Consider the following 26,610-nt stretch of genomic DNA (forward strand, 5'->3'; position numbering starts at 1 on the left):
TCAGGGTTTGACCCCAATTTAGGTATCAACCCCTCAATTTAAAGGTTACACCCCAATTTAGGTGGTTTCTCCCCAATTTTGGGTTTTCTCCCCAATTTTGGGGTCCTCCCCAGCTCAGGGGTCCCTCCCAGTTTGGGGGTTGCCCCCTGTGAACTTTGGGGTCCCCCAAAAGTTCAATTCAGGAGTTCCCCCTCAAACTTGAGGGTGTTTCCAACTTTGGGGGTAACCCCAATTTAGGGGTGACCTCAAATTTGGCCACCACCATCCTCTGGTGTCACCCTAATTCCAGGGTCACCCCAACAGTCCGGGTGACAACGGGGGTGACAACGGCCCTGTCCACACTGGAATTTCAGGATTTGAGGGTGACAACCCCAACCCCATTTCCATCTGGGGGTGACAATCCCGTCACCATCGGACATTGGGGTCACCCCCACAACCTGTAGAGGTTTTATTGGGGTGACAACCCTTTTCTCATGGAAATTCATGTGTCACCCCCACAGCCAGTTTTGGGGTTTTGGGTTTTGGGGTGACACCCCCGACCCCAAATCCATGTGGGGGTTTTGGGTGACAACAAGCCCGTCCTCAAATCAATTTTGGGGTCACCCCCACGGCCTGCGGGGTTTGGGGGTGACAACAACCCTGTCCCCATCAGAATTTGGGGGTTTGGGGTTGACACCCCCGACTCCGTATCCATGTGGGAGTTTTTGGGGTGACAACAATCCTGACCCCGTATCCACGTGGGCGTCTGGGGGGTGACAACCGCCACAGCCCCAAATCAATTCTGGGGTCACCCCCATGGCCTGTGGGGTTTGGGGGTGACAACAATCCCATCCCTGTATCCATGTGGGGATTTTGGGGTGACAACCCCATCCCCATCAGAATTTGGGGGTTTGGGGTGACACAACCCTGTCCCCAAATAAATGTTGGGATCAGCCCCATGGCCTGTGCGGTTTGGGGGTGACAACTCCGACCCCGTATCCATGTGGGGTTTTTGGGGTGACAACTCCGACCCCATCACAATTTCAGGGTTCAAGAGGTGACAACCCCAACCCCGTATCCATGTGGGGTTTTTGGGGTGTGACAACAACCATGTCCCCACATGGATCCGGGGGGTCACCCCCAAGGCCTGTGGGGTTTTTGGGGTGACAACAACCCCGACCCTGTATCCACGTGGGGATTTTTGAGAACAACAACAACCTCGTCCCCACATGGATCTGGGGGTGTTTTTGGGTTGTGCCACCCCCATCCCCACATGGATCTGGGGGTGTTTTTGGGCTGTACCACCCCCGTCCCCACACGGATTCTGGGGGTGTTTTGAGCTGTACCACCCCCATCCCCACAAGGATTCGGGGGTGTTTTTGGGTTGTGCCACCCCCATCCCCACACGGATCTGGGGGTGTTTTTGGGTTGTACCACCCCCATCCCCACATGGATCTGGGGGTGTTTTTGGGTTGTACCACCCCCATCCCCACATGGATCTGGGGGTGTTTTGGGGTTGTGCCACCCCCGTGCCCACAGTCGGAGCCCTCAGTTGTCGTCGTCGCTGTCGTCGGGGCTGATGGCCGGGCTGGTGAGGCTGTACGTGGGCGACGTGGGGCTGTAGCCGGGGGACGTGGGGCTGTACGTGGAGCCCTTGGGCGACGTGGGGCTGTAGGTGGGCGACGTCGGGCTGTACTTGGGCGACGTGGGGCTGTAGGTGGGCGAGGTGGGGCTGTACTTGGGCGACGTCGGGGTGTAGACGGGCGAGGTGGGGCTGTAGGTGGGCGACGTGGGGCTGTACTTGGGCGTGGTGGGGCTGTAGGTGGGCGAGGTGGGGCTGTACTTGGGGGACGTGGGGCTGTACTTGGGCGAGGTCGGGCTGTACTTGGGCGAGGTCGGGGTGTACTCGGGGGAGCTGGGGCTGTAGCTGGGGCTGGTCGGGGTGTACTTGGGGGACGTGGGGCTGTAGCTGGGGCTGCTGGGGCTGTAGCTGGGGCTGCTGGGGGTGTAGGTGGGCGACTGCGGGGTGTAGCGGGGGCTGGACGGGCTGTAGCTGGGAGAGGTGGGGCTGTAACTGGGAGAGGTGGGGCTGTAGCTGGGAGAGGTGGGGCTGTAGTTGGGCGAGGTCGGGGTGTAGTTGGGGCTGGTGGGGCTGTAACTGGGAGAGGTGGGGCTGTAACTGGGAGACGTCGGGGTGTAGTTGGGGCTGGTGGGGCTGTAGTTGGGCGAGGTGGGGCTGTAGCTGGGCGAGGTCGGGCTGTAGCTGGGAGAGGTTGGGCTGTAGCTGGGGGAAGTGGGGCTGTAACTGGGAGAGGTGGGGCTGTAGCTCGGCGAGGTCGGGCTGTAACTGGGAGAAGTGGGGCTGTAACTGGGAGATGTGGGGCTGTAGCTGGGCGATGTTGGGCTGTAGCTGGGCGAGGTGGGGCTGTAACTGGGGGACGTGGGGCTGTAGCTCGGGGACGTGGGGCTGTAGCTGGGCGAGGTGGGGCTGTAACTGGGCGAGGTCGGGCTGTAACTGGGAGAGGTGGGGCTGTAGCTGGGCGAGGTGGGGCTGTAGTTGGGCGAGGTGGGGCTGTAGCTGGGAGATGTGGGGCTGTAGCTGGGGGACGTGGGGCTGTAGCTGGGGCTCTGTGGGGTGTAGCCCCCCGGCGACCGCGGCTCGTAGGCGGGGGACGTCGGGCTGTAGCTGGGGGACATGGCGCCACCTGCGGAGAGGGGACACGGGGGTCACCAGGGTGTTGGGAGGGGGTGGTTGGGGTGTTGTGGAGGGTTGTGAGGCCCTTTGAGGTGTTGGTCAGGTGTTGTGGGGCTGTTTGCGGTGTCGGGGGTCCCTCTGAGGTGTTGTGGGTCTCTTAGAGGTGTTGTTTGGGTGTTGTGGGGCTGTGGGTGGTGTTGGGATATTGTGGGTCCCTTAGAGATGTTGTTCGGGTGTTATGGGGCTGTTCTGGGGTGTTTCAAGGTGTTGTTAGGGGTTACAGGGTGTTTTATGGGTGTTTTGGATTATTTGAGGTTATTTTAGGGTGGTTTATGGTGTTACAGGGTGTTTAGGATATTGTTACAAGTTACAAGGTACTCTCTGCGTGTTTTGGGTTACTTTCCGTTATTTTAGGGGTATTTCAGGGTGTTTCAGTGAATTTTGGGGTGTTGTTACAGGTTACAGGTGTTTCGGATTATTTAAGGTTATTTTAGGGTGTTACAAGGTGTTTGGGATATTGTTACAAGTCACAGAGTACTCTCTGGGAGTTTTCTGTTATTTTCGGGGTGTTTTGGGATGTTTCAATGTGTTTTGGGGTGTTGTTACAGGTTACAGGGTGTTTCACGTGTCTTTGTGTTATTTCAGGGATATTTTAGGGTGTTACAGGGTGTTTGGGGTGTTGTTAGGTGTTACAGGGTAATTTATGGGTATTTGGGGTGTTTTTGGGGCTGTACTCACCGGGGGAGGGGATGTAGGGGCTGGAGGGCCCGGGTGACCCCGGCGATCCGGGTGTTGGTGACCAGGCCGGGGAGTAACCGGGGCTGAACCCGGAGGCGTCGGAGGCGGCGCTGGGGGAGAACCCGGCCCCGCCCGGGGTCATCCCACTGCCTGTGGGGGGAAATGGGGGTCAGGGGGACCCCAAAACCAGCCCAGGACCCCAAATCCACCCCCAAATACAGCCCAGCCCCATCCCGCTGCCTGTGGGGGGAAATGGGGGTCAGGGGGACCCCAAAACCGGCCCCAAATACAGCCCAGGACACCCCACATCTGCCCCACAGCCATCCCAGCCATCCCCATTTTACCCCAAACCCCTCTCAGTTCCATCCCAGTCCCTCCCAGTTCCCTCCCAGTCCATCCCAGTCCATCCCAGTTCCCTCCCAGTTCCCCACGCACCCACGCTGGGGGACCAGGCTCCGTAGGCCGGGGTGGCCCCCTGGTTCCAGGGGGTCATGGCCGGGGACATCCCCCCCATGGGGCTGGGGGCGGAGCCGAAGAACATCCCGGTGGCTGTGGGGAGAGAGAGAGAGAGAGAGAAAGGGGTCAGGGGGACACCAAAATATGGGGGACACCAAAATATGGGGGACCCCAAAATATGGGGGACACCAAATATGGGGACATCAACATTGGGGGGACACCAAAATATGGGGACAGCAACTTTGGGGGGATACCAACATCTCAGGGACATCAAAATCTGGGGGGACACCAAAATTTGGGGGACAGCAAAATATGGGGACATCAAAATATGGCGGTGACTCTAAAATATGGGGACATCAACATTGGGGGACATCAAAAATCTGGTACATCAACATCTGGGGAATCCCAAAATCTGGGGGACCCCAAAATCTGGGGGACACCACCATTGGGGGAACATCAACACCTGCGGGACATCAACGTCTGGGGGACACCAGGTGACCAAAGCTGGGACACGGTGGTGGCCAGGGTGACATTGGGGGGGTCTTCACGTCACCACCACTACAACCCTAACTCTCCCCTCATAGGATCCAGTCCCAATGCACCCCAAAATCTGCATGGACCCCAAAACCTGAGGCTTTCCCCTCATGCCAGGGGACACCACAAGTGCCCAATGACCACCATGACCTTGAAGGTCTTGGTGCCACCACCCTTGGGGTGTCCCCAGCTGTTCCTGGGGTTGTCCCCATTTTCCCAGGGTTGTCCCAATTGTCCCAGGGTTGTCTCCATTTTTCCCAGGGGGTGTCCCAATTTTCTTGGAGGTTGTCCCCAGGGTTTTGGGGGTGTCCCCATTTTCCCAGGGGATGTCCCAATTTTCTCGGGGGGTGTCCCCAGGGTTCTGGGGTGTCCCCAGGGTTTTTGGGGACTCACGGCCGCCGACGCCGAGCCCGGGCAGGGCGCTGGGGATCTCCATGCCGTGCTTGCACTTCTCGGCGTCCAGCAGGAGGTCGAAGCAGCCGGTGCCGGCCGGGGCCAGCTGGCCCAGCATGATGTTCTCGGACACGCCCTTCATGGGGTCGCTCTCCCCGTGGGCGGCCGCCTCCATCAGGACGTCGACCTGAGTGAGGGGACACCCCGAAATCAGCTTCAATCGTTAATTGTGATTCTTGAACCCCAAATCCTGGGAAATGTTCACAGAAACCCCCGTTCCCAGCACCCAAACCCCATTCCCTACCCATTCCCATCCCCACCCCAATTCCCAAACCCCGTTATCATCCTAATCCTCACCCCAATCCCCGTTCCCACCCCAATTCCCCACTGTCAGCCCTCAAACCCCATTCCCACCCCAATCCCATGCCCATTCCCTATTCCCACCCCATTCCTATCCCAATTTCTGTTCCCACCCCACTCCCAAATCCCAAACCCCATTCCCACCCCAATTCCCATTCCCAATTCCCAAACCCCGTTGACCCATTGTCCCTGTTGTCCCCTCACTGTCCCCTCGAAGGAGCACTTCATGAGCGGCCCGGTGTCCTGGCAGTTCCCAAACCCCAAATCACGTTCCCAAACCTCAATTCTCATTCCCAAATCTCCATTCCCACCCCGTTGTCCCCACTGTCCCCGCTGTCCCCATTGTCCCTGCTGTCCCCACTGTCCCCGCTGTCCCCATTGTCCCTGCTGTCCCCTGACCGTCTCCTCGAAGGAGCACTTCATGAGCGGCCCGGTGTCCTGGCCATTCCCAAATCTCCATTCCCACCCCACTGTCCCCGCTGTCCCCACTGTCCCCATTGTCCCTGCTGTCCCCATTGTCCCTGCTGTCCCCATTGTCCCCGCTGTCCTCATTGTCCCCGCTGTCCCCGCTGTCCCCATTGTCCCCGCTGTCCCCATTGTCCCCGCTGTCCCCATTGTCCCCGCTGTCCCCATTGTCCCCGCTGTCCCTGCTGTCCCCTGACCGTCTCCTCGAAGGAGCACTTCATGGGCGGCCCAGTGTCCTGGCCATTCCCAAACCCCGCTGTCCCCATTGTCCCCATTGTCCCCGCTGTCCCCACTGTTCCCATTGTCCCCATTGTCCCCGCTGTCCCCTGACCGTCTCCTCGAAGGAGCACTTCATGGGCGGCCCAGTGTCCTGGCCATTCCCAAACCCCAATGTCCCCATTGTCCCCGTTGTCCCCATTGTCCCCATTGTCCCCATTGTCCCCGCTGTCCCCTGACCGTCTCCTCGAAGGAGCACTTCATGAGCGGCCCGGTGTCCTGGCGGTTGACGCCGTGCCGGGTGATGGCCATCAGGTGTCCCCTGGAGGTCATGGTGTCGCACAGCAGCGCCAGGTGCCGGTAGTTGACGTAGGAGCCGTCGAAGGAGATGACGTGGTAGAGCTCCCGCTCCAGCGCCTTGCGCACGGCCTCGATGCCCAGCACCTGCGGGGACCCCAAAACACCAAAACTCAGGGTGGGAATCCCCAAATCCAAGGGGTCGGAAACGCTGAGATCCACAGCTTCTGGAATTCCCAAAATCCAGCGGGTGGGAGTCCCCAAATCCAGCGGGTGGGAATCCCAAATCCAGGGGGTGGGAAATCCCCAAATCCAGGGGGTGGGAATCCCCAAATCCAGGGGGTGGGAATCCCCAAATCCAGCGGGTGGGAATCCCCAAATGCAGGGATCACAAATCCCAAAATCCAGAAGGGGTGGGAATCCCCAAATCCAGAGGGTGGGAATCCCATTAGCCTGGGGACGCAGGTGTGTCCCAGCCCAGGTGACTCACGGTGAAGATCTCCACCATGAGGACCATGATGTTCCTCAAACCCCAGCCCAGGTGTCCCCAGGTGACTTACGGTGGAGATCTCCACGATGTCATTAGAGATCATCCACCATGAGGACCATGACGACCCTCAAATCCCAGCCCAGAAGTCCCTGTCCCAGGTGACTCCTGGAGAAGATCTCCACCATGAGGACCCAGATGTCCCTCAAATCCCAGCCCAGCTGTGTCCCTGTCCCAGGTGACTCACGGTGAAGATCTCCACAATGTCACTGGAGATCATGAACCATGAGGACCATGAGGACCATGATGTTCCTCAAACCCCAGCCCAGGTGACTCACGGTGAAGATCTCCACGAGCCCCCAGGTGTGTCCCTGACCCCCGGGTGTCCCCAGCGACTCACGGTGAAGATCTCCACGATGTCGTTGGACGTGGTGCGCACGGGGTCCACGTCCTTCTCGCTCAGCACCCGCATCAGGCTGACGCCGTCGGTCTCCAGGATCCACTCCTGGAGAGCCTTGAACTCGCCGTCCTCGGTGATGATGATCTTCTTCTTGTTGTCCGTCTGCGGCAGGTGCATGTACACCTGGCCGGGGGGGGACAGCAGGTGTCACCACGGTGTCACCATGGGTGTCCCAGATCTCCTAAAGGTCTCTTAGAACCACCTAAAAGTCTCCATGGAGAGCTCCTGATGCTCCTCAAGACCACCTGGAGATCTTGAACCCTCAGAGCACCAGTGGTACCCAAAGACCTTCTCAGGTGCCACCAGGGACCATCCTGGACCTTCTAAAGGTCTTCTGGAACCTCCTGAAGGTCACCAGGTATCTCTGGTGACCTCTCATCCCTTCATGAACCCCTCCAGGTGGTTCCAAGCCCCTTGAGGTGTCCCCAAGCCCCTCCAGATGTCCCCAAGCCCTCCCAGGTGTCTCCAAGTCCCCCTAGGTGTCCTCACCTTGCTGATCTGCTTGATGGTATCTCTGGAGACCTCCCATTCCTTCATGGACCCCCCCAGGTGTCCCCAAGCACCCCCAGATGTCCCCAAGCCCCTCCAGGTGTCCCCAAGGCCCCCAGGTGTCCCCAAGGCCCCCAGGTGTCCCCACCTTGCTGATCTGCTCGATGCCCTGCAGCGTCATGTCCGTCAGCATGTTGGACTCAATGCAGCGCAGGAAGACGTCGTCGTCCATCTTGTCCACCACCTCCTCCTCCTGGGGACACGGTGGGACACGGGTGAGGCCCAGGCCACGCCAGGTGTCCCCCGAGGTGGCCCCCGAGGTGGCCCCGGGTCCCCGCCCACCTCCTGCATCTTGTTCTCGTCGCTGTTCATGATGCGGATGCGCAGCACCAGCTTCTCGGCGTTGTCGTCGTTGAAGATGCAGTTGAGGTCGTCACCGAAGCCTGGCGGGGGACACGGGGTGGGGACAGGGTCACCCCCGAGGTGACGGCACCCAGGGGACCTCCAGGATCGGCCAAGAACCACCAAAGCTCCTCCAGGCTCACACAGAGCTCCCTGAAGAGCTCTCAGATGCCTTCAAGGGTCACTCAAAACCCTCCAAAAGCTCCTGAGATGCCCTCAGAACTCAACCAAGTCACCTCAAACCCTCTCCAAGTCCTCCAAACCCCCTCAGAACCCCTAAAACCCTCCTCAGATGTCCTCAAACCTCATCCAGGTCCCCCAAACCCCCTCAGAAACCCCCAAAAGCTCCTCAGATACCCTCAAACCTCATCCAGGTCACTTCAAACCCCCTCAGAACCCCCCAAAACCTCCTCAGACGCCCACAAACCTCCTCCAAATCACCTCAAACCCCCTCAGGTGCCCCCAGGACCCCCCAAGCCCCGCGTCCCGCCCGCCCACCGGCGTTGATCTTCTCGGCGATCTGCTCCATGGTCAGCTTGCGGTCGGTCATGTGCTTGCGGTCGAGCTCGACGCGCAGCAGCCACGGCGAGATGCGGCTGACGTCGAAGTCGGGCATCTCGTAGTAGACGTTGACCCACTCCTGGTCCTCGGCCACCACCGTGCTCTGCGGGTTGGGGTCGTAGTAGATGGCGGTGTTGGCCGTCACCTTGCGCAGCGTGGTGTGCTCCAGGCGGCACAGGATGTCCTGGGGACACGGGGACATTGGGGACAGTCAGGGGACATTGGGGACATTGGGGACACTGGGTGTGGTGTGCTCCAGGCGGCACAGGATGTCCTGGGGACATTGGGGACAGTCAGGGGACATTGGGGACATGGAGGGGACACAGAGACATTGGGGACAGTCAGGGGACATTGGGGACATCGGGTGTGGTGTGCTCCAGGCGGCACAGGATGTCCTGGGGACATTGGGGACAGTCAGGGGACACTGGGGACATTGAGGACAGAGGGACATGGTGGACATTGGGGACATGGAGGACATGAGGACATTGGGTGTGGTGTGCTCCAGGTGGCACAGGATGTCCTGGGGACACGGGGACATTGGGACATTAAACACAGTCAGGGGACATTGGGGACAGAGGGACATCGGGGACATCAGGGACAGTCAAGAGACATTGGGGACATTGGGTGTGGTGCTCTCCAGGCGGCACAGGATGTCCTGGGGACACGGGGACATTGGGGACAGTCAGGGGACATTGGGGACATGGAGGGGACAGAGGGACATGGGGACATTAAACACAGGCAGGGGACATTGGGGACACTGGGCGTGGTGTGCTCCAGGCGGCACAGGATGTCCTGGGGACATTGGGGACAGTCAGGGGACATTGGGGACATGGAGGGGACAGAGGGACATGGTGGACATTGAGGACATGATGGACATGGGGACATCGGGTGTGGTGTGCTCCAGGCGGCACAGGATGTCCTGGGGACACGGGGACATTGGGGACAGTCAGGGGACATTGGGGACATGGAGGGGACACAGGGACATGGGGACATTAAACACAGGCAGGGGACATTGGGGACATTGGGCGTGGTGTGCTCCAGGCGGCACAGGATGTCCTGGGGACACGGGGACATGGGGACATTAAACACAAGCAGGGGACATGGAGACATTGGGGACAGTCAGGGGACATTGGGGACATTGGGTGTGGTGTGCTCCAGGCGGCACAGGATGTCCTGGGGACATGGGGACACAGGGACAGTCAGGGGACACTGGGGACATGGAGGGGACAGAGGGACATGGTGGACATTGAGGACATGATGGACATGGGGACATTGGGTGTGGTGTGCTCCAGGTGGCACAGGATGTCCTGAGAACACAGGGACAGTCAGGGGACATTGGGGACATGGGGACATGGAGGGGACACAGGGACATGGGGACATTGGGGACATCGGGTGTGGTGTGCTCCAGGTGGCACAGGATGTCCTGGGGACATTGGGGACATGCTGAACATGGGGACATTGGGGACAGAGGGACATGGTGGACACTGGGGACATTGGAGACATGAGGAGTGTGGTGTGCTCCAGGCGGCACAGGATGCCCTGAGGGGACACGGGACTGGGACATGGGGACACAGAGGAGACACAAAGCCACAGGGCCACCATAGGGACATGAAGCCATGGAGCCACCACAGGGCTGTGGGGACACAGAGGTGACACAAAGCCACGGGGCCACCATAGGGACACAAAGCCTCAGGGCCACCATGAGGACGTGAAGCCACCACAGGGCTGTGGGGACAAGGAGGTGACACAAACCCACAGGGCCCCCATGAGGCCACCACAGGGCTATGAGGACACAGAGGTGACACAACCCCACAGGGCCACCACAGGGCTGTGAGGACACGAACCCACAGGGCCACCATGGGGACATAAAGCCATGGAGCCACCACGAGGGGGCCAAAGAGGTGACACAAACCCACAGGGCCACCACAGGGACATGAAGCCATGGAGCCACCATGGGGCTGTGGGGACCAGGAGGTCACACAAACCCACAGAGCCACCACAGGGCTGTGAGGACACAGAGGGGACACAAAGCCACGGGGCCACCACAGGGACACAAAGCTGCAGGGCCACCATGAGGACGTGAAGCCATGGAGCCACCACAGAGCTGTGAGGACCCAACCCCACAGGGCCACCACCCCCATCCCACCCCATGTGCTGTCCCCAGCGCGTCCCCAGCGCGTCCCCGGTGCCACCTTGGCGCGCTCGGCGTCGCGGGCGCTCTGGCCCAGCAGGAACACGGTCAGCGACGGCGTCTTGGGCTTCTTGGAGATGTTGATGAGCTCCTTGAGGCGCGGCACGCCCAGCGTGACGTTCTTGGCCGACACGCCGGCGTAGTGGAACGTGTTGAGGGTCATCTGCGTGGCCGGCTCGCCCAGCGACTGCGCGGCCAGCGCGCCCACCATCTCCCCGGGGTGCGCCTGAGGGGACAGCAGTGTCACCAAACCATCCACAGTGTCACCAAACCACCCAGAGTGACCCCAAACTGTCCACAGCACGCCCATCATCTCCCCGGGGTGCGCCTGAGGGGACAACAGGGTCACCAAACCACCCAGAGTGTCACCAAACCGTCCAGAGTGACCCCAACCTGTCCACAGAGCACCCAACATCTCCCCGGGGTGCGCCTGAGGGGACACGGGGACAGCAGTGTCACAATGGGGTCACCAAAGCCCAGAGTGTCACCAAACCCCCACTGATGATGGCCTGGTTGAACTTGGACTCGATCTCGCCCAGCAGCCAGTCGAAGTCACCCCAAACCCTGACCCCAAACACTGACCCCAAACCATCAAACACTGACCCCAAACCCTGACCCCAAACCATCAAACACTGACCCCAAATCCCCTCAAAATGACCCCAAACCCCCAGGAATGACCCCAAATCCCTCACTCACGATGGCCTGGTTGAACTTGGACTCGATTTCCCCCAGCAGCCAGTCGAAGGCACCCCAAATCCCCCCAAAATGACCCCAAATCCCCCCAGAATGACCCCAAATCCCCCAAATCCCCCACTCACGATGGCCTGGTTGAACTTGGACTCGATCTCCCCCAGCAGCCAGTCGAAGGCACCCCAAACCCTGACCCCAAACCCTGACCCCAAACCCCAAACCCTGACCCCAAACACCCCATGAATGATCCCAAATCCCCCCAAAATGACCCCAAATCCCCCATTTACGATGGCCTGGTTGAACTTGGACTCGATCTCGCCCAGCAGCCAGTCGAAGGCCTCCCCGCTGAGCCGGAACTCCTCCACCATGCGGCGGCTGCAGAGCGTGGAGCGCAGGTGGATGTTGAAGAGCAGCGTCGCGTTCTCCTGCGCCTGCCGGCTCAGGGGGTCCTCCCCGTTGACGATCACCAGCTTGCGGCTCAGCTCCTTCACCCCTGCGGGGACAACGCGGTCACTGCGGGGGCTGAGGGCGGCCAGAACCTTCCGGAACATCTCCGGAGCCACCACGGCTTCCTGAGGAACCTCCCAGAACGTCTGCAGACCCATCACAGCTTCCTGAGGGACTCAAGGAGCTCCAGAACCTTCCTGAGGGACCCCAAACCCATCACAGCTTCCTGAGGAACCTTCCAGAACGTCTGCAAACCCATCACAGCTTCCTGAGGGACTCAAGGAGCTCCAGAACCTTCCTGAGAGACCCCAAACCCATCACAGCTTCCTGAGGGACCAAAGAACCTCCAGAACATTCCAGAACATCTCCAAACTCATCAGAGCTTCCTGAGGAACCTTCCAAAACATCTCCAAACCTATCACAGCTTCCTGAGGGACCAAAGAACCTCCAGAACATTCCAGAACATCTCCAAACTCATTAGAGATTCCTGAAGGACACAAGGAGCCCCAGAACCTTCCTGAGGGACCCAAAACCCATCACAGCTTCCTGAGGAACCTTCCAGAGCATCTCCAGAACCTTCCTGAGGGACTCAAGGATCTCCAGAACCACCTCGAGGAACTCAAGGATCTCCAGAACCTTCCACAGCATCTCCAAACCCACCAGAGCTTCCTGAGGAACCTTCTACAGCATCTTCAAACCCATCACAGCTTCCTGAGGGACTCAAGGATCTCCAGAACGTTCCTGAGGAGCTCAAGGATCTCCAGAACATTTCTGAAGGACCCCAACCCATCACAGATTCCCAAGGGATTCAAGGATCCCCAAAATGTTTCTGAGGGACTCAAAGATCTCCAGAAGGTTCCTGAGGAGCTCAAGGAGCCCCAGAAGGTTCCTGAGGGAGCCCAGCCCAGGCCCCACTCACCCTCCACCACCTTGACCGGGTGCAGGTCCGAGGGCAGCCGGGAGTTGATGTGGAAAATCTTCTGCGCGTTCCAGATCATGCGGAGCAGGTTACAGGGGAGCACCACCTGTGGGACCCCAAAAATGGGACAGGGAACCCAAATATGGAGAGAGGGACCCCAAAAATGGAGAAAGGGACCCCAAAAATGGGGAGAGGACCCCAAAATGGGAAAAAGACCCCAAAAGTGGAGAGAGGGACCCCAAAAATGGGACAGGGAACCCAAAATGGGACAGGGAACCCAAAAATGGGGTCAGAACCCAAAATGGGGCATCTTGGCTGGGTTTTGGGGTATCTCGATGGGGTTTTGGGGTGTCTCAGTGGGGTTTTGGAGGATCTCAGTGGGGATCTGGTGGATCTTGGTTGGATTTTGTGCTATCTCAATGGGGTTTTGGTGGATCTCAATGGGGTTTTGGGGTATCTCAGTGGGGTTTTGGAGGATCTCGGTTGGGTTTTGGGGTATCTGAATGGGGTTTTGATGGCTCCCAATTAGGTTTTGGTGTGCCCCAGGTGTTTCTGGAGTGGGTTTTGGTGGATCTCAGTGGGGTTTTGGTGGATCTCAATGGGGTTTTGGTGGATCTCAATGGGGTTTTGGTGGATCTCAGTGGGGTTTTGGGGTATCTGGACGGGGTTTTGGTGTCACCTTGCTGTCCCCGGTGGGGAAGATGACCCTGAGGACCTCCCTGTCCTCGCGCATGCGGTCGAACTCGCGCTCCAGCTCGTTCTGGATGTGGGCGTTGGACAGGATGTCCTTGACCAGCTCCTCCTGCAGCGTCCGGCGCAGCGCCCGCTCGTTGGTGTAGTCAAACTTGAACCTGGGGACATTGAGGGGACACCTTGGGGACACCTGGGGACACCTCGGGGACATCCTGGGGACACCAAAACGTGACCAAAGTTTGGCAGGAGAAGGTTGGGGACACCAAGGTGGGTCCTGGTTTGTGGTGGAAAAGGTTTGGGGACATCAAAATGTCACCCAGGTTGGGCTGGAGAAGCTTGAAGACCCCAAGATGTCCCCAGATTCTGGAAGGAGCCACCTGGGGACCTCCAGATGGGTCTGAAACCTTGGGAGGAGCCACTTGAAGACCCCAAGATGTCCTCAACCCAAATCTGAACACCTCAAGATGTCCCCAACTTTTGGAATGAACCACTTGAAGACCCCAAGATGTCCTCACGTCTTTTGAAGACCTCAAAGTGTCCCCAACCCAAGTCTGAACATCTCAAGATGTCCCCAAGTCCCATCTTAAGACCCCAAGATGTCCCCAGCCCAAAGCTGAACACCTCAAGATGTTCCCAACTCTTCTGAAGACCCCATCTGAAGACCTCAAGATGTTCCCAAATCCTTCTGAAGACCTCAACATGTCCTCAACCCCTTTGAAGACCCCAAGATGTCTCCAACGCAAATCTGAACATCTCAAGATGTTCCCAACCCCTTTGAAGACCCCATCTGAAGACCCCAAGATGTCTCCAACTCCCATTCGAAGGCCCCAAGATGTCCCCAACTCCTCTGAAGACCCCAACCGTGGTCACTGTCCCACCCCTGGTCCTCACTTCTTCTCGAAGGCCTTGTTGGAGGGTTTGAGCGTGGCCAGGTTCTGGAACTCGACGCTCTCCCCGGCCAGCCCGTCCTCGCCGTAGCGCAGCTGCACCACCTGGTTGATGGAGTTCCTCACCGTGGCGTCGTACTTGACCATCACCGACTCCATGGACTTGATCAGCCGCCGCTGGATGTACCCTGAGGGGTGGCACAGGTCAGGAGATGGCCAGGGGTTTTTGGGGATCTCCAGGAGGTATCTGGGGAGGGTTTGGAGGCATCTGGGATGGGTTTAGGGATCCTGGAGACATCTGGGGTGGGGTTGGGGGTGTCCAGGGGGCATCTGGGGAGGGTTTGGGGATCCTGGAGGAATCTGAGATGGGTTTGGAGGCATCTGGGGAGGGTTGGGATCCCCAGGAGGCATCTAAGGAGGGTTTGGAGATCCTGGAGGAGTTCCAGGAGCCATCTCAGGAGCCTTTGCTCCCCTCACCGTTCCGATCTCGTCAACCCCCCTGGGTGGCATTTTGACCTCCTTCCCCCACGGTGCCCACCCCGGTGGCACTGACCAGTGACACTGACTGGTGACCAGCCTGGTGCCCACCCCAAGATGACCATCCCGGTGGCACTGACCGGTGCCCACCCCACGGTGCCCCCCCGGTGGCACTGACCGGTGCCCATCCCGGTGCCCAGGCTGGTGGCACTGACCAGTGCCCACCCCAAAATCCCCCCGCCCTGGTGGCACTGACCGGTGCCTATCCCGGTGCCCACCCCAAGATGCCCAGGCTGGTGGCACTGACCGGTGTCCACCCCAAGATGCCCACCCCACGGTGCCCCCCCGGTAGCACTGAATGGTGCCCACCCCATGGTGACCATCCTGGTGGCACTGACCAGTGCCCATCCCCTGGTGGCACTGATCGGTGCCCACCCTGAGATGCCCACCCCAGTGCCCACCCCACAGTGCCCCCCGGTGGCACTGACTGGTGCCCATCCCAGTGCCCACCCCAAGATGCCCACGCTGGTGGCACTGACTGGTGCCCACCCCACGGTGCCCCCCCGGTGGCACTGAGTGGTGCCCACCCCATGGTGACCATCCTGGTGGCACTGACCAGTGCCCACCCCATGGTGCCCACCCCAAGATGCCCACCCCGGTGGCACTGACCGGTGCCCATGCAGGTGCCTCCCGGTGGCACTGACCAGTGCCCACCCCGAGATGCCCACCCTGGTGGCATTGACCAGTGCCTGGTGACACTGACCAGTGCCCACCCCAAGATGCCCCCCCCCGGTGGCACTGACCGGTGCCCACCCCAAGATGCCCACCCTGGTGCCCATCCCGGTGCCCCCCCCCGGTGGCACTGACCGGTGCCCATCCCAGTGCCCACCCCCTGGTGCCCACGCCCTGGTGCCCACCCCGGTGCCTGCCCCGCGGTGCCCGCACCGGTCTCGGCGGTTTTGACGGCCGTGTCGATGAGCCCCTCGCGGCCGCCCATGGCGTGGAAGAAGAACTCGGTGGGCGTGAGCCCGGCCAGGTACGAGTTCTCCACGAAGCCGCGGCTCTCGGGGCCGTAGTCGTCCTTGATGAAGTGCGGCAGCGTGCGGTGCTTGAAGCCGAACGGGATCCGCTTGCCCTCCACGTTCTGCTGCCCCACCACGGCAATGACCTGGGGACAACAGGAACTGTGTGTCCTCTGCCTTCTGCTGCCCCACCACCACAATGACCTGAGGAACATGGGACCTGCTCACTGTCCACCTTCTGCACCTTCTACACCTCCTGCTGTCCCACCACTGCCCTCCACGTTCTGCTGCCCCACCACGGCGATCACCTGGAGAACATGGGACCTGCTCACTGTCCACCTCCTGCACCTTCTGCACCTTCTGCTGTCCCATCACCATCACCTGGGGAACATGGGACCTGTGTGACCTGAACCTCCTGCACCTCCTGCTGTCCCACCACTGCCCTGCACCTTCTGCTGCCCCACCATGGCAATGACCTGGGGACAACAGGAACTGTGTGTCCTCTGCCTTCTGCTGCCCCACCACTGCCCTCCACGTTCTGCTGCCCCACCACGGCGATCACCTGGGGACAACAGGAACTGTGTGTCCTCTGCCTTCTGCTGCCCCACCACCACAATGACCTGAGGAACATGGGACCTGCTCACTGTCCACCTTCTGCACCTTCTACACCTCCTGCTGTCCCACCACTGCCCTCCACGTTCTGCTGCCCCACCACGGCGATCACCTGCAGAACATGGGACCTGCTCAATGTCCACGTTCTGCTGTCCCACCACCATCACCTGGAGAACATGGGACCTGCTCAATGTCCACGTTCTGCTGTCCCACCACCATCACCTGGAGAACATGGGACCTGGTCACTGTCCACCTTCTGCACCTTCTGCTGTCCCATCACCATCACCTGGGGAACATGGGACCTGTGTGACCTGAACCTTCTGCACCTCCTGCTGCCCCACCACTGCCCTGCACCTTCTGCTGCCCCACACGGCAATGACCCGGGGACAACAGAACCTGTGTGTCCTCTGCCTTCTGCTGCCCCACCACTGCCCTCCACGTTCTGCTGCCCCACCACGGCGATCACCTGGAGAACATGGGACCTGCTCAATGTCCACCTTCTGCTGCCCCACCACCACAATGACCTGAGGAACATGGGACCTGCTCAATGTCCACCTTCTGCTGCCCCACCACCATCACCTGGGGAACATGGGACCTGCTCACTGTCCACCTTCTGCACCTTCTGCTGCCCCACCACTGCCCTCCATGTTCTGCTGCCCCACCACGGCGATCACCTGCAGAACATGGGACCTGCTCAATGTCCACCTTCTGCACCTTCTGCACCTTCTGCTGTCCCATCACCATCACCTGGGGAACATGGGACCTGTGTGACCTGAACCTCCTGCACCTCCTGCTGCCCCACCACTGCCCTGCACCTTCTGCTGCCCCACCATGGCAATGACCTGGGGACAACAGGAACTGTGTGTCCTGAACCTTCTGCTGCCCCACCACTGCCCTCCACGTTCTGCTGCCCCACCACGGCGATCACCTGGAGAACATGGGACCTGCTCACTGTCCACCTTCTGCACCTTCTACACCTCCTGCTGTCCCACCACTGCCCTCCACCACAGAACCCGCTCACTGTCCACCTTCTGCACCTTCTGCTGCCCCACCACGGCCATCACCTGGGGACAGCGCGGCCGTGGGGACCATGAGGGCGGCGAGGAGGAGAAGCCAAAAAACCTCCAAAGGAAGCGCTCAAAAGTCCATGAGACCCTCCAGGAACCCCCTGAGATCCTACAGGAACCTCCTGAGATCCTACAGGAACCCCCTGAGATACTGCAGGAACCACCTCAAATCTCATGAGATCATCCAGGAACCCCCTGAGATACTACAGGAACCTCCAGGAACCCCCTGAGACCCTTCAAGAACCACCACAAACCCCCCACCCAGAAACTCCCCAAGACCTTCTGGAGGTCCCAAACCTGGGAGATGTTGATCTTGGAGCCCTTGGCCCCCGAGACCACCTGAGAGCCTCAAAAATCCCAAAAAAACTCCACAAAACTCCACAAGAACCACCCAAAACCTCCTGAGATCCTCCAGGAACCACCTCAAACCTCTTGAGATCCTCCAGGAACCACTCAAAAGCTCCTGAGATCCTGCAGGAACCACCAAAAACCCCACGAGATCCACCTGGAACCACCACAAACCCCCCGAGATCCTCCAAGAACGACCCCAAACCCCCCACCCAGAAGCTCCCCAAGACCTTCAGGAGGTCCCAAACCTGGGAGATGTTGATCTTGGAGCCCTTGGCCCCCGAGACCACCATGGACTTGAAGTTGTTGTACTCGGACAGGGACTTCTGGGCCGACGAGCCCGTCTTGTCGCGCGCGTCGTTGAGGATGCGGTTGACCTGGTTCTCGAAGGTCTGGCGCAGGGTGTTCCCCGGCGTGGGCTCCAGCTCGTTGTTGTGCGCCTTCTCGATCACCTGCAGGTGACAAAAGCCACCCCACAGCGGTCACTGGGCTGGGCTGGATGGTCCCGGTGGGCAAAAGCGGCTGAGAAGTTCAGGAAAGGCAAAAAAACCCAAAGGAAGCAGCAGGAACCTCCTGAGATCCTGCAGGAACCTGCTGAGATCCTCCAGAACCACCCAGAACCTGCTGAGATCCTGCAGGAACCACCCAGAACCTGCTGAGATCCTGCAGGAACCTGCTGAGATCCTCCAGAACCACCCAGAACCTGCTGAGATCCTGCAGAACCACCCAGAACCTGCTGAGATCCTCCAGAACCACCCAGAACCTGCTGAGATCCTGCAGGAACCACCCAGAACCTGCTGAGATCCTCCAGGAACCACCCAGAACCTGCTGAGATCCTGCAGGGACCACCCAGAACCTGCTGAGATCCTCCAGGAACCCCTGAGATCCTGCAGGAACCACCCAGAACCTGCTGAGATCCTCCAGGAACTGCTCCAAACCCTCTGAGATCCTTCAGGAACTGCTCCAAACCCTCTGAGATCCTTCAGGAACTGCTCCAAACCCCTGAGATCCTTCAGGAACCAAGCAAACCCCCCTGAGATCCTCCAAGCCCCACCTCGATCACATCCTGCTTGGCTTTCTTGATGGTGTTCTGGATGTCCTGGTAGGTCTTGGCGTCGGCGATGGAGTCTCCAATGCCGATGGTGTGACCTGGAGAGGACATCTGGGCCTCAGGGCTCCACCAAGGTGGGATCTGAGAAGATCCCCAGGTGACCAAACCCTCATGAGATGCCCTCAGAAGGTCCCCGGGTGACCGAACCCCCCCGAGATGCCACCAAGAAGGTTCCCAGCCCCACCAGGAGCTCAAGAATGAGATCCAGGAGCTCCAGGGCTCCACCAAGCTGGGATGTGAGAAGGTCCCTGGGTGACCGAACCCCCCCGAGATGCCACCAAGAAGGTCCCCAGCCCCACTAGTCTCCAAAACTGGAGACCAAGAACCACCAGGACCTCAAGAATGGGGTCCAAGAGCTACCAAGATGGGACCTGAGAAGGTCCCCAAGTGACCAAACCCCCATGAGATGCCACCAGGAAGGTTCTCAGCCCCATCAGGTCCTTCTAGTCCCCAAAACAGGAGTCCAAGAACCACCAGGACCTCAAGAACGGGATCCAGGAGCTCCATGGCTCCACCAAGGTGGGATCTGAGAGGGTCCCCAGGTGACCGAACCCCCCCGAGATGCCCCAGAAGGTCCCTGGACCGCGCTGACCCTCGATGAGCAGCCAGTTGTTGATGACCGTCTGGATGTTGCTGTAGAAGAGCCGCGTGGTGTCGTGTCCCATCTCCAGGTAGGAGATGTGCACCAGGGACCCGGCCGAGGTCCCCAGGGACTTCTTGCAGAGGATGCCCATGATGAGCTCCCCGTTCTCCACGATCACCTGAGGAGGTCCAAGGGTGGGTCAGGACCTCAAAGGTCCCAAAAAACCCCAAAATGCACCTGGAGCACCCCAGAAACCACCCAGGGCAGCTCAGAGGCTGCAAAGATCCACCAGAAGTCCTCCAGATCCCACCAAAGCCCCCTGAGATCCCACCAAAGCCCCTGAGATCCCACCAAAATCCCATCAAACCAACCAAAGCCCCTCAGATCCCACCAAGCCCCCTGAGATCCCACCAAAGCTCCCTCAGATCCCATCAAAGCTCTCTCAGATCCCACCAAAGCCCCATCAAACCAACCAAAGCCCCCTCAAACCTCACCAAAACCCCCTTAGATCCCACCAAAACTATCTCAGATCCCACCAAAGCCCCCTCAGATCCCACCAAAACCCCTTAGGCCACCTCAAACTCCCTTAGATCCCACCAAAGACGCCTCAGATCCCACCAAAACCCCATCAAACCACCCCAAATTCCCTCAGACCCCACCAAAACTATCTCAGATCCCACCAAAGCCCCCTCAGATCCCACCACACCCCCTCAGGTGACCTTCCCACCCCCTCAAGCCCCACCTTGGTGTCCCCGGGCGAGATGTGCTTGTAGGGGCCGCTGTCCTCGTCGTCGGGGTGCGTGCTGTGCGTGCGGATGCAGTTGATGTGGCCGGGGATGATGAGCGAGAAGATCTGCTTCCCCGTCCACAGCGGCCGCGGCTTCAGGATGGCCGGCTGGGGCACCTTGCCGTCCCACGTGGACAGGAACATCAGCAGGTTCATCACCTCGCCCTGAGGGACAGCCCGGAGATGTCACCAACCCAGGAGAACCCATGGAAAACCCATGGAGAACCCAAAACACCTCAAAGATGTCACCAATCCAGGAGAACCCATGGAGAACCCATGGAGAACCCAGAACACCTCAAAGATGTCCCAATTCCCCCAAAATCCATGTCCTACACGGACAGGAACATCACCTCGCCCTCAGGGACATCCCAAAGATGTCACCAATCCAGGAGAAACCCATGGAGAACCCAAAATGCCTCAAAGATCTCATCAGTCCAGGAGAACCCATGGAGAACCCATGAAGAACCCAAAACACCTCAAAGATGTCACCAATCCAGGAGAACCCATGGAGAACCCATGGAGAACCCACGGAGAACCCAAATCACCTCAAAGATGTCCCAAAACACCCCAAAGATGTCACCAATCCAGGAGAACCCACAGAGAACCCAAAACTTTCTAAAAATGACCTAAAAGTCCCCAAAATTCCCTCAAACCAGACCCTCTCCTTCTTGGTGACCTTGCACATGGACATCAGCATGTCCCACCTCAAACACCTGCCCTGAAACCCCTCAAACCACCCCAAATCCTCCTCAAACCCCCCGAGATGCCCCCAAAGCCCCCCGAGATGCCCTCACACGGACCCTCTCGAGGAGGACGTCCCTCTTGGTGAACTTGTCCATGGCCATCAGTGAGTCCAACACTGTGGCACGAGAAACCACCCCAAAACCACCACAGATGACCTCCAACTACCCCAAATCCTCCTCAAACTCCCAAGATGACCCCAAACCCCCCCAAGATGCCCCCACACGGACCCTCTCGAGGAAGACGTCCCTCTCGGTGAACTTGCGCATGGACATCAACATGTCCCACCTCAAACACCTGCCCTAAAACCTCTCAAATCACCCCAAAACCACCATAAATAACCCCAAACCCCCCGAGATGACCCCAAACCCCCCGAGATGACCCCAAACCCCCCCGAGATGACTCCAAGATGACCCCAAACCCCCCGAGATGACCCCAAACCCCCCCGAGATGACTCCAAGATGCCCCCAAACCCCCCGAGATGCCCTCACACGGACCCTCTCGAGGAAGACGTCCCTCTTGGTGAACTTGCGCACGGCCGTCAGCGTGTCCTGCACGATGCCCATGACGGGCCGGTTGCTCTGGGGGGTGACGATCATCCTGGGCACCATGGCCAGCTCCTGGATCTCCGCCCGCGTCTCCAGCGACTGCGGCAGGTGCAGGTTCATCTCGTCGCCGTCGAAATCGGCGTTGTAGGGGGTGGTGACACTGGGGGGACACCAAAGGGACATCATGGGGACATTGTGGGGACATCATGGGGACATCGGGGACATTGTGGGGACACGGGGCAGGTTCATCTTGTCGCCGTCGAAATCGGCGTTGGGAGCGTGGTGACACTGGGGGGACACCAAAGGGACATCATGGGGACATTGTGGGGACATCATGGGGACATCGGGGACACTGGGGTCATGGCAGGGACACGGGGCAGGTTCATCTCATCGCCGTCGAAATCAGCGTTGGGAGCGTGGTGACACTGGGGGGACACCAAAGGGACATTGTGGGGACGTGAGGCAGGTTCATCTCATTGCGTTGTAAGGCATGGTGACACTGAGGGGACATTGGGGACATCATGGGGACATCGTGGGGACATCTGGAATCTCAGGGACATTGGGGACATGGTGGGGACACGGGGCAGGTTCGTCTCGTCGCCATCGAAATCGGCGTTGTAGGGTGTGGGGACACTGGGGGGACACCAAAGGGACATTGGGACATCATGGGGACATCGGGGACATTGGGGTCATGGCAGGGACACGGGGCAGGTTCATCTCGTCACCGCCGAAATCAGCGTTGGGAGCGTGGTGACACTGAGGGGACATTGGGGACATCATGGGGACATCGTGGGGACATCTGGGATCTCAGGGACATTGGGGACATGGTGGGGACACGGGGCAGGTTCATCTCATTGCGTTGTAGGGTGTGGTGACACTGAGGGGACACCAAAGGGACATTGTGGGGACACTGGGGACATTGTGGGGACGTGGTGCAGGTTCATCTCATCGCGTTGTAAGGCATGGTGACGCTGAGGGGACATCATGGGGACATTGGGACATCTGGGATCTCAGGGACATTGGGGACATTCTGGGGACACCAGGCAGGTTCATCTCATCGCCATCGAAATCAGCGTTGCGAGCGTGGTGACACTGAGGGGACATTGGGGACATCATGGGGACATTGGGACATCTGGGATCTCAGGGACATTGGGGACATCATGGGGACACTGGGACATCTGGGATCTCAGGGACATTGGGGACATGGTGGGGACACGGGGCAGGTTCATCTCGCCACCATCAAAGTCGGCGTTGTAGGGCGTGGTGACACTGGGGGGACATCACGGGGACATTGGGGACACACCAGGGATGGATTCATCTCACCACACCAGGTGGACCAGGGCAGCACTTGGGGTAATTTTGGGGTTAATTTTGGGGTGTTCTACCTCAAGTTCAGCCGGAAGGTGGACCAGGGCAGGATTTGGGGTTATTTTGGGATTATTTTTGGGGTGATTTTGGGGGTTTTTGGGGTGTCTTACCTGAGGTTCAGCCGGAAGGTGGACCAGGGCAGGATTTGGGGTTGATTTTGGGGCGATTTTGGGGTTTTTGGGGTGTCTCACCTGAGGTTCAGCCGGAAGGTGGACCAGGGCAGGATCCTGACCCTGTGGCCCATCATGGACATCTTGTGCAGGGTGGGCTGTCGGTTGAAGATGACGATGTCCCCGTCGCACATGTGACGTTCCACCTGTCCCCAAACACCCAAAAAGTCAGGGGGACACCCCAAAAACGGGGGACACTCCAAAAATGGGGGACACCCCAAAAAACGGCATCTTTCCCCCAAAACTGTGGGGTCAGAGTGAGGAGAACAAAGGGTGTGGAGTGAAATTCACTCCCTGGTGGTGGCAAACCCCAAAAAGATGGACTGAACCCCAAATCTAAAACTGGGAACCCCAAAATCAGGGATTGAGCCCCAAATCAGAGCTCTGAACCCCAAAATCAGGGACTGAACCCCAAAATCTGGAATTGACCCAAACCCCTGAGCTCTAAACCCCAAAACCAAAAATCCCCCCACAGCTGTGGTTCCACGCCCAGTTTTGGGTGCCCCCCAGATTTTTGGGATCCCGCCATGGATTTTGGGATCCCGTTGCAGTTTTTGGTGCCCCCCAGATTTGGGGTTTTGGGGTGCTGACCTTGTAGCTGATCTGCAGGTGCAGGTCGCTGGGTTTGGGGATTTTGGGGTTTTTGGGGTCCCCAGATTTGGGGATTTGGGGTTTTGGGATGCTGACCTTGAAGCCGATCTGCAGGTGCAGGTCGCTGGGTTTGGGGATTTTGGGGTTTTGGGGTCCCTCACATTTGGGGTTTTGGGGTGCTGACCTTGTATCCGATCTGCAGGTGCAGGTCGCTGGGTTTGGGGTTTTTGGGGTCCCCCAGATTTGGGGTTTTGGGGTATTTGGGTTTTTGGGGTGCTGACCTTGTATCCAATCTGCAGGTGCAGGTCGCTGGGTTTGGGGATTTTGGGGTCGCTGGATTTGGGGATTTTGGGGTTTTTGGGGTCCCCCAGATTTGGGGATTTGGGGTTTTTGGGGTTTTGGGGTGCTGACCTTGTATCCGATCTGCAGGTGCAGGTCGCTGGGTTTGGGGTTTTTGGGGTTGCTGAGTTTGGGGATTTTGGGGTTTTTGGGGTCCCCCAGATTTGGGGATTTGGGGTTTTTGGTGTCCCCCAGATTTGGGGTTTTGGGGTGCTGACCTTGTAGCCGATCTGCAGGTGCAGGTCGCTGGGTTTGGGGATTTTGGGGTCGCTGGGTTTGGGGTTTTTGGGGTCCCCCAGATTTGGGGTTTTTGGGGTGCTGACCTTGTATCCGATCTGCAGGTGCAGGTCACTGGGTTTGGGGTTTTTGGGGTCCCCCAGATTTGGGGTTTTTGGGGTTTTGGGGTGCTGACCTTGTATCCGATCTGCAGGTGCAGGTCGCTGGGCTTGGGGTGGAAGCGCAGGTCGATCCTGTCCCCGTTGTCCCTGATGATGTACTTGGCCCCCGGGTACTGACTGTTCCCCCTGCGCACCAGCTCCTGCAGCCTGGGGGGTTTGGGGTCCATTTAGGGGATTTTGGGGTCAATTTAGGGGATTTTGGGGTCAATTTAGGGGATTTTGGGCCTCTGGGAGTCACCCCACAACTCTCAGGGTCAGCTGGAGAAGGAGCAGTGGGGGTTAAGGGGGTTTGGGGTGGTTTGGGATGGATTTGGATTATTCAGATCTGTTTAAAATAATCCTAATCCTCCTCCCCATATCCCTGTGTCCACCTCAAACCCCAAAGAATGACCCCAAAGTTCCCTGAATGCTCCTAAATCATCCCAAAACTGCCCCAGATCTGCCCCAAAATCCCTCAAAAAACCCCAAAATTCCTTTAATTTAACCCTTAAATCTCCCTGAACGCCCTCAGAATCCTCCAACCACACCAGACATCTCAAATTCATCCCAAAATCTGCTCCAAAGTCCCCCAGATCCCCCCCAGACTCCTCCAGGCGCCGTTGAAGGTGACAATGTCACCAAAGATTACGGTGATGGTGATGGAGCAGGGGACACCAACACCAAACCCCATAAATCCATCCCAAAACCCCGTAAATCTCCTACAAACCCCCAAAATCCCCTAGAAACCCCCCAAACCCCACTTGTGAAGAGGGCGAGGATCCCACCAAAGGTCACGTTGGTGGCAATGAAGTGAGGAACACCAACACCAAATCCCCCAAACTCCCGCTAATTCACCCCAAACCTCCATAACTCCACCCCAAACCTCCATAAATCCATCCCAAACCTCCATAAATCCAGCCCAAACCTCCATAACTCCACCCCAAACCTCCATAAATCCAGCCCAAACCTCCATAAATCCAGCCCAAACCTCCATAAATCCATCCCAAACCCCATAAATCCATCCTAAGTCCCCTACAAACCCCATAAATCCATCACAATCCCATCTGTCGATGTTGAAGGGCGTGACGATCTCGGCGAAGGTCACGTTGGCGGTGATGGAATGGGAGATACCAACACCAAACCTCCATAAATCCATCCCAAACCCCATAAATGCTCCATAAATCCATCCCAAAGCCCATAAGTGCCCCATAAGTGCCCCATAAGTGCCCACCTGTCGATGTTGAAGGGCGTGACGATCTCGGCGAAGGTCATGTTGGCCGCGATGGAGCGCGGGACGCCCACCTGGTCGATGGCCAGGTTGGGGTCGGGCGTGATGACCGTGCGGGCCGAGAAGTCGACGCGTTTGCCCATGAGGTTGCCGCGAACCCGACCCTCCTTCCCCTTCAGCCGCTGCTTCAGCGACTTGAGGGGGCGCCCCGACTTCTGCATGGCCTGGGGTAGAGAAACTGGGGGGTCAGAACCCCAAAAATCATCCCAAAATTCATCCCAAAAATCATCCCAAAATTCATCCCAAAATCACCCCAAAAATCCAGAACCCACCAGGGGACATGAATGGATCACCCTGGGAATGTCCCCAGGTCCTGCTGGGACTTTGGGCTCTGTCCTTGCCTGTCCCCTCTCTGTCCCGTCTGGGACACCCCAAAATTCTTCAGTGATCCCCAAAACTCCTCAGTGACCCCCAAAAACTCTTCTGTGACCCCCAAAAACCCCCCTGTGACCCCTCCTGGACCTTGGGCAGCTCCTTCTCCACCATGGTGGCCACGTGGACCTGCATCTACCTGACATCCATGGCCATGACTTGGGGCCACCACCTGAATGTCCCTCAGCTTGTGTCACCCCAAAGCCCCCCAGTGACTCCTCAAAACCCCCCAGTGACCCCCCAAACCCCCCAGTGGCCCCGCTGTACCCGGGGCAGGCCGGGCAGCTCGTTGTCCACCATGGTGGCCACGTGGAACTGCAGCAGTTTGACGTCCTCGGCGATGACGTGCGCGGCCGCCCCGTTCTGCTCGTTGCGCCGCAGTTGGTTGTTGATCTTGACGATGTCGGCCAGCTTGTGGGTCAGGTCGTCCTGGGGACACCCCAAAATCCG

At 58.8% G+C, this 26,610-nt stretch overlaps 1 protein-coding gene across 1 annotated transcript in view; it reads right to left on the reverse strand.

Annotated features, from left to right (window-relative positions):
- Positions 1–1,396: 1,396 nt before the first annotated feature.
- LOC134433511 (DNA-directed RNA polymerase II subunit RPB1) overlaps positions 1,397–26,610 on the reverse strand; it is a 30,684-nt gene continuing 5,470 nt past the window's right edge. Inside the window, exons 6-29 of the mRNA XM_063182343.1 lie at positions 26,428–26,589; positions 25,732–25,952; positions 24,536–24,668; positions 23,215–23,339; positions 21,605–21,815; positions 20,322–20,531; positions 19,589–19,757; positions 18,940–19,034; positions 18,134–18,337; positions 15,782–16,004; positions 14,364–14,547; positions 13,459–13,630; positions 12,780–12,885; positions 11,701–11,906; positions 10,725–10,949; positions 8,470–8,716; positions 7,912–8,012; positions 7,718–7,822; positions 7,021–7,203; positions 6,077–6,280; positions 4,796–4,982; positions 3,848–3,961; positions 3,413–3,562; positions 1,397–2,684 (exon numbers count right to left, since the gene is read on the reverse strand). Coding sequence (XP_063038413.1) covers positions 1,528–2,684; positions 3,413–3,562; positions 3,848–3,961; positions 4,796–4,982; positions 6,077–6,280; positions 7,021–7,203; positions 7,718–7,822; positions 7,912–8,012; positions 8,470–8,716; positions 10,725–10,949; positions 11,701–11,906; positions 12,780–12,885; positions 13,459–13,630; positions 14,364–14,547; positions 15,782–16,004; positions 18,134–18,337; positions 18,940–19,034; positions 19,589–19,757; positions 20,322–20,531; positions 21,605–21,815; positions 23,215–23,339; positions 24,536–24,668; positions 25,732–25,952; positions 26,428–26,589 — 5,094 coding nt within the window. The 3' untranslated portion in view covers positions 1,397–1,527. The remainder of the gene's footprint in view (positions 2,685–3,412; positions 3,563–3,847; positions 3,962–4,795; positions 4,983–6,076; positions 6,281–7,020; positions 7,204–7,717; positions 7,823–7,911; positions 8,013–8,469; positions 8,717–10,724; positions 10,950–11,700; positions 11,907–12,779; positions 12,886–13,458; positions 13,631–14,363; positions 14,548–15,781; positions 16,005–18,133; positions 18,338–18,939; positions 19,035–19,588; positions 19,758–20,321; positions 20,532–21,604; positions 21,816–23,214; positions 23,340–24,535; positions 24,669–25,731; positions 25,953–26,427; positions 26,590–26,610) is intronic.

This window comes from Melospiza melodia, unplaced genomic scaffold (assembly GCF_035770615.1).
Source record: "Melospiza melodia melodia isolate bMelMel2 unplaced genomic scaffold, bMelMel2.pri scaffold_184, whole genome shotgun sequence".
Classification (NCBI taxonomy): domain Eukaryota; kingdom Metazoa; phylum Chordata; class Aves; order Passeriformes; family Passerellidae; genus Melospiza; species Melospiza melodia.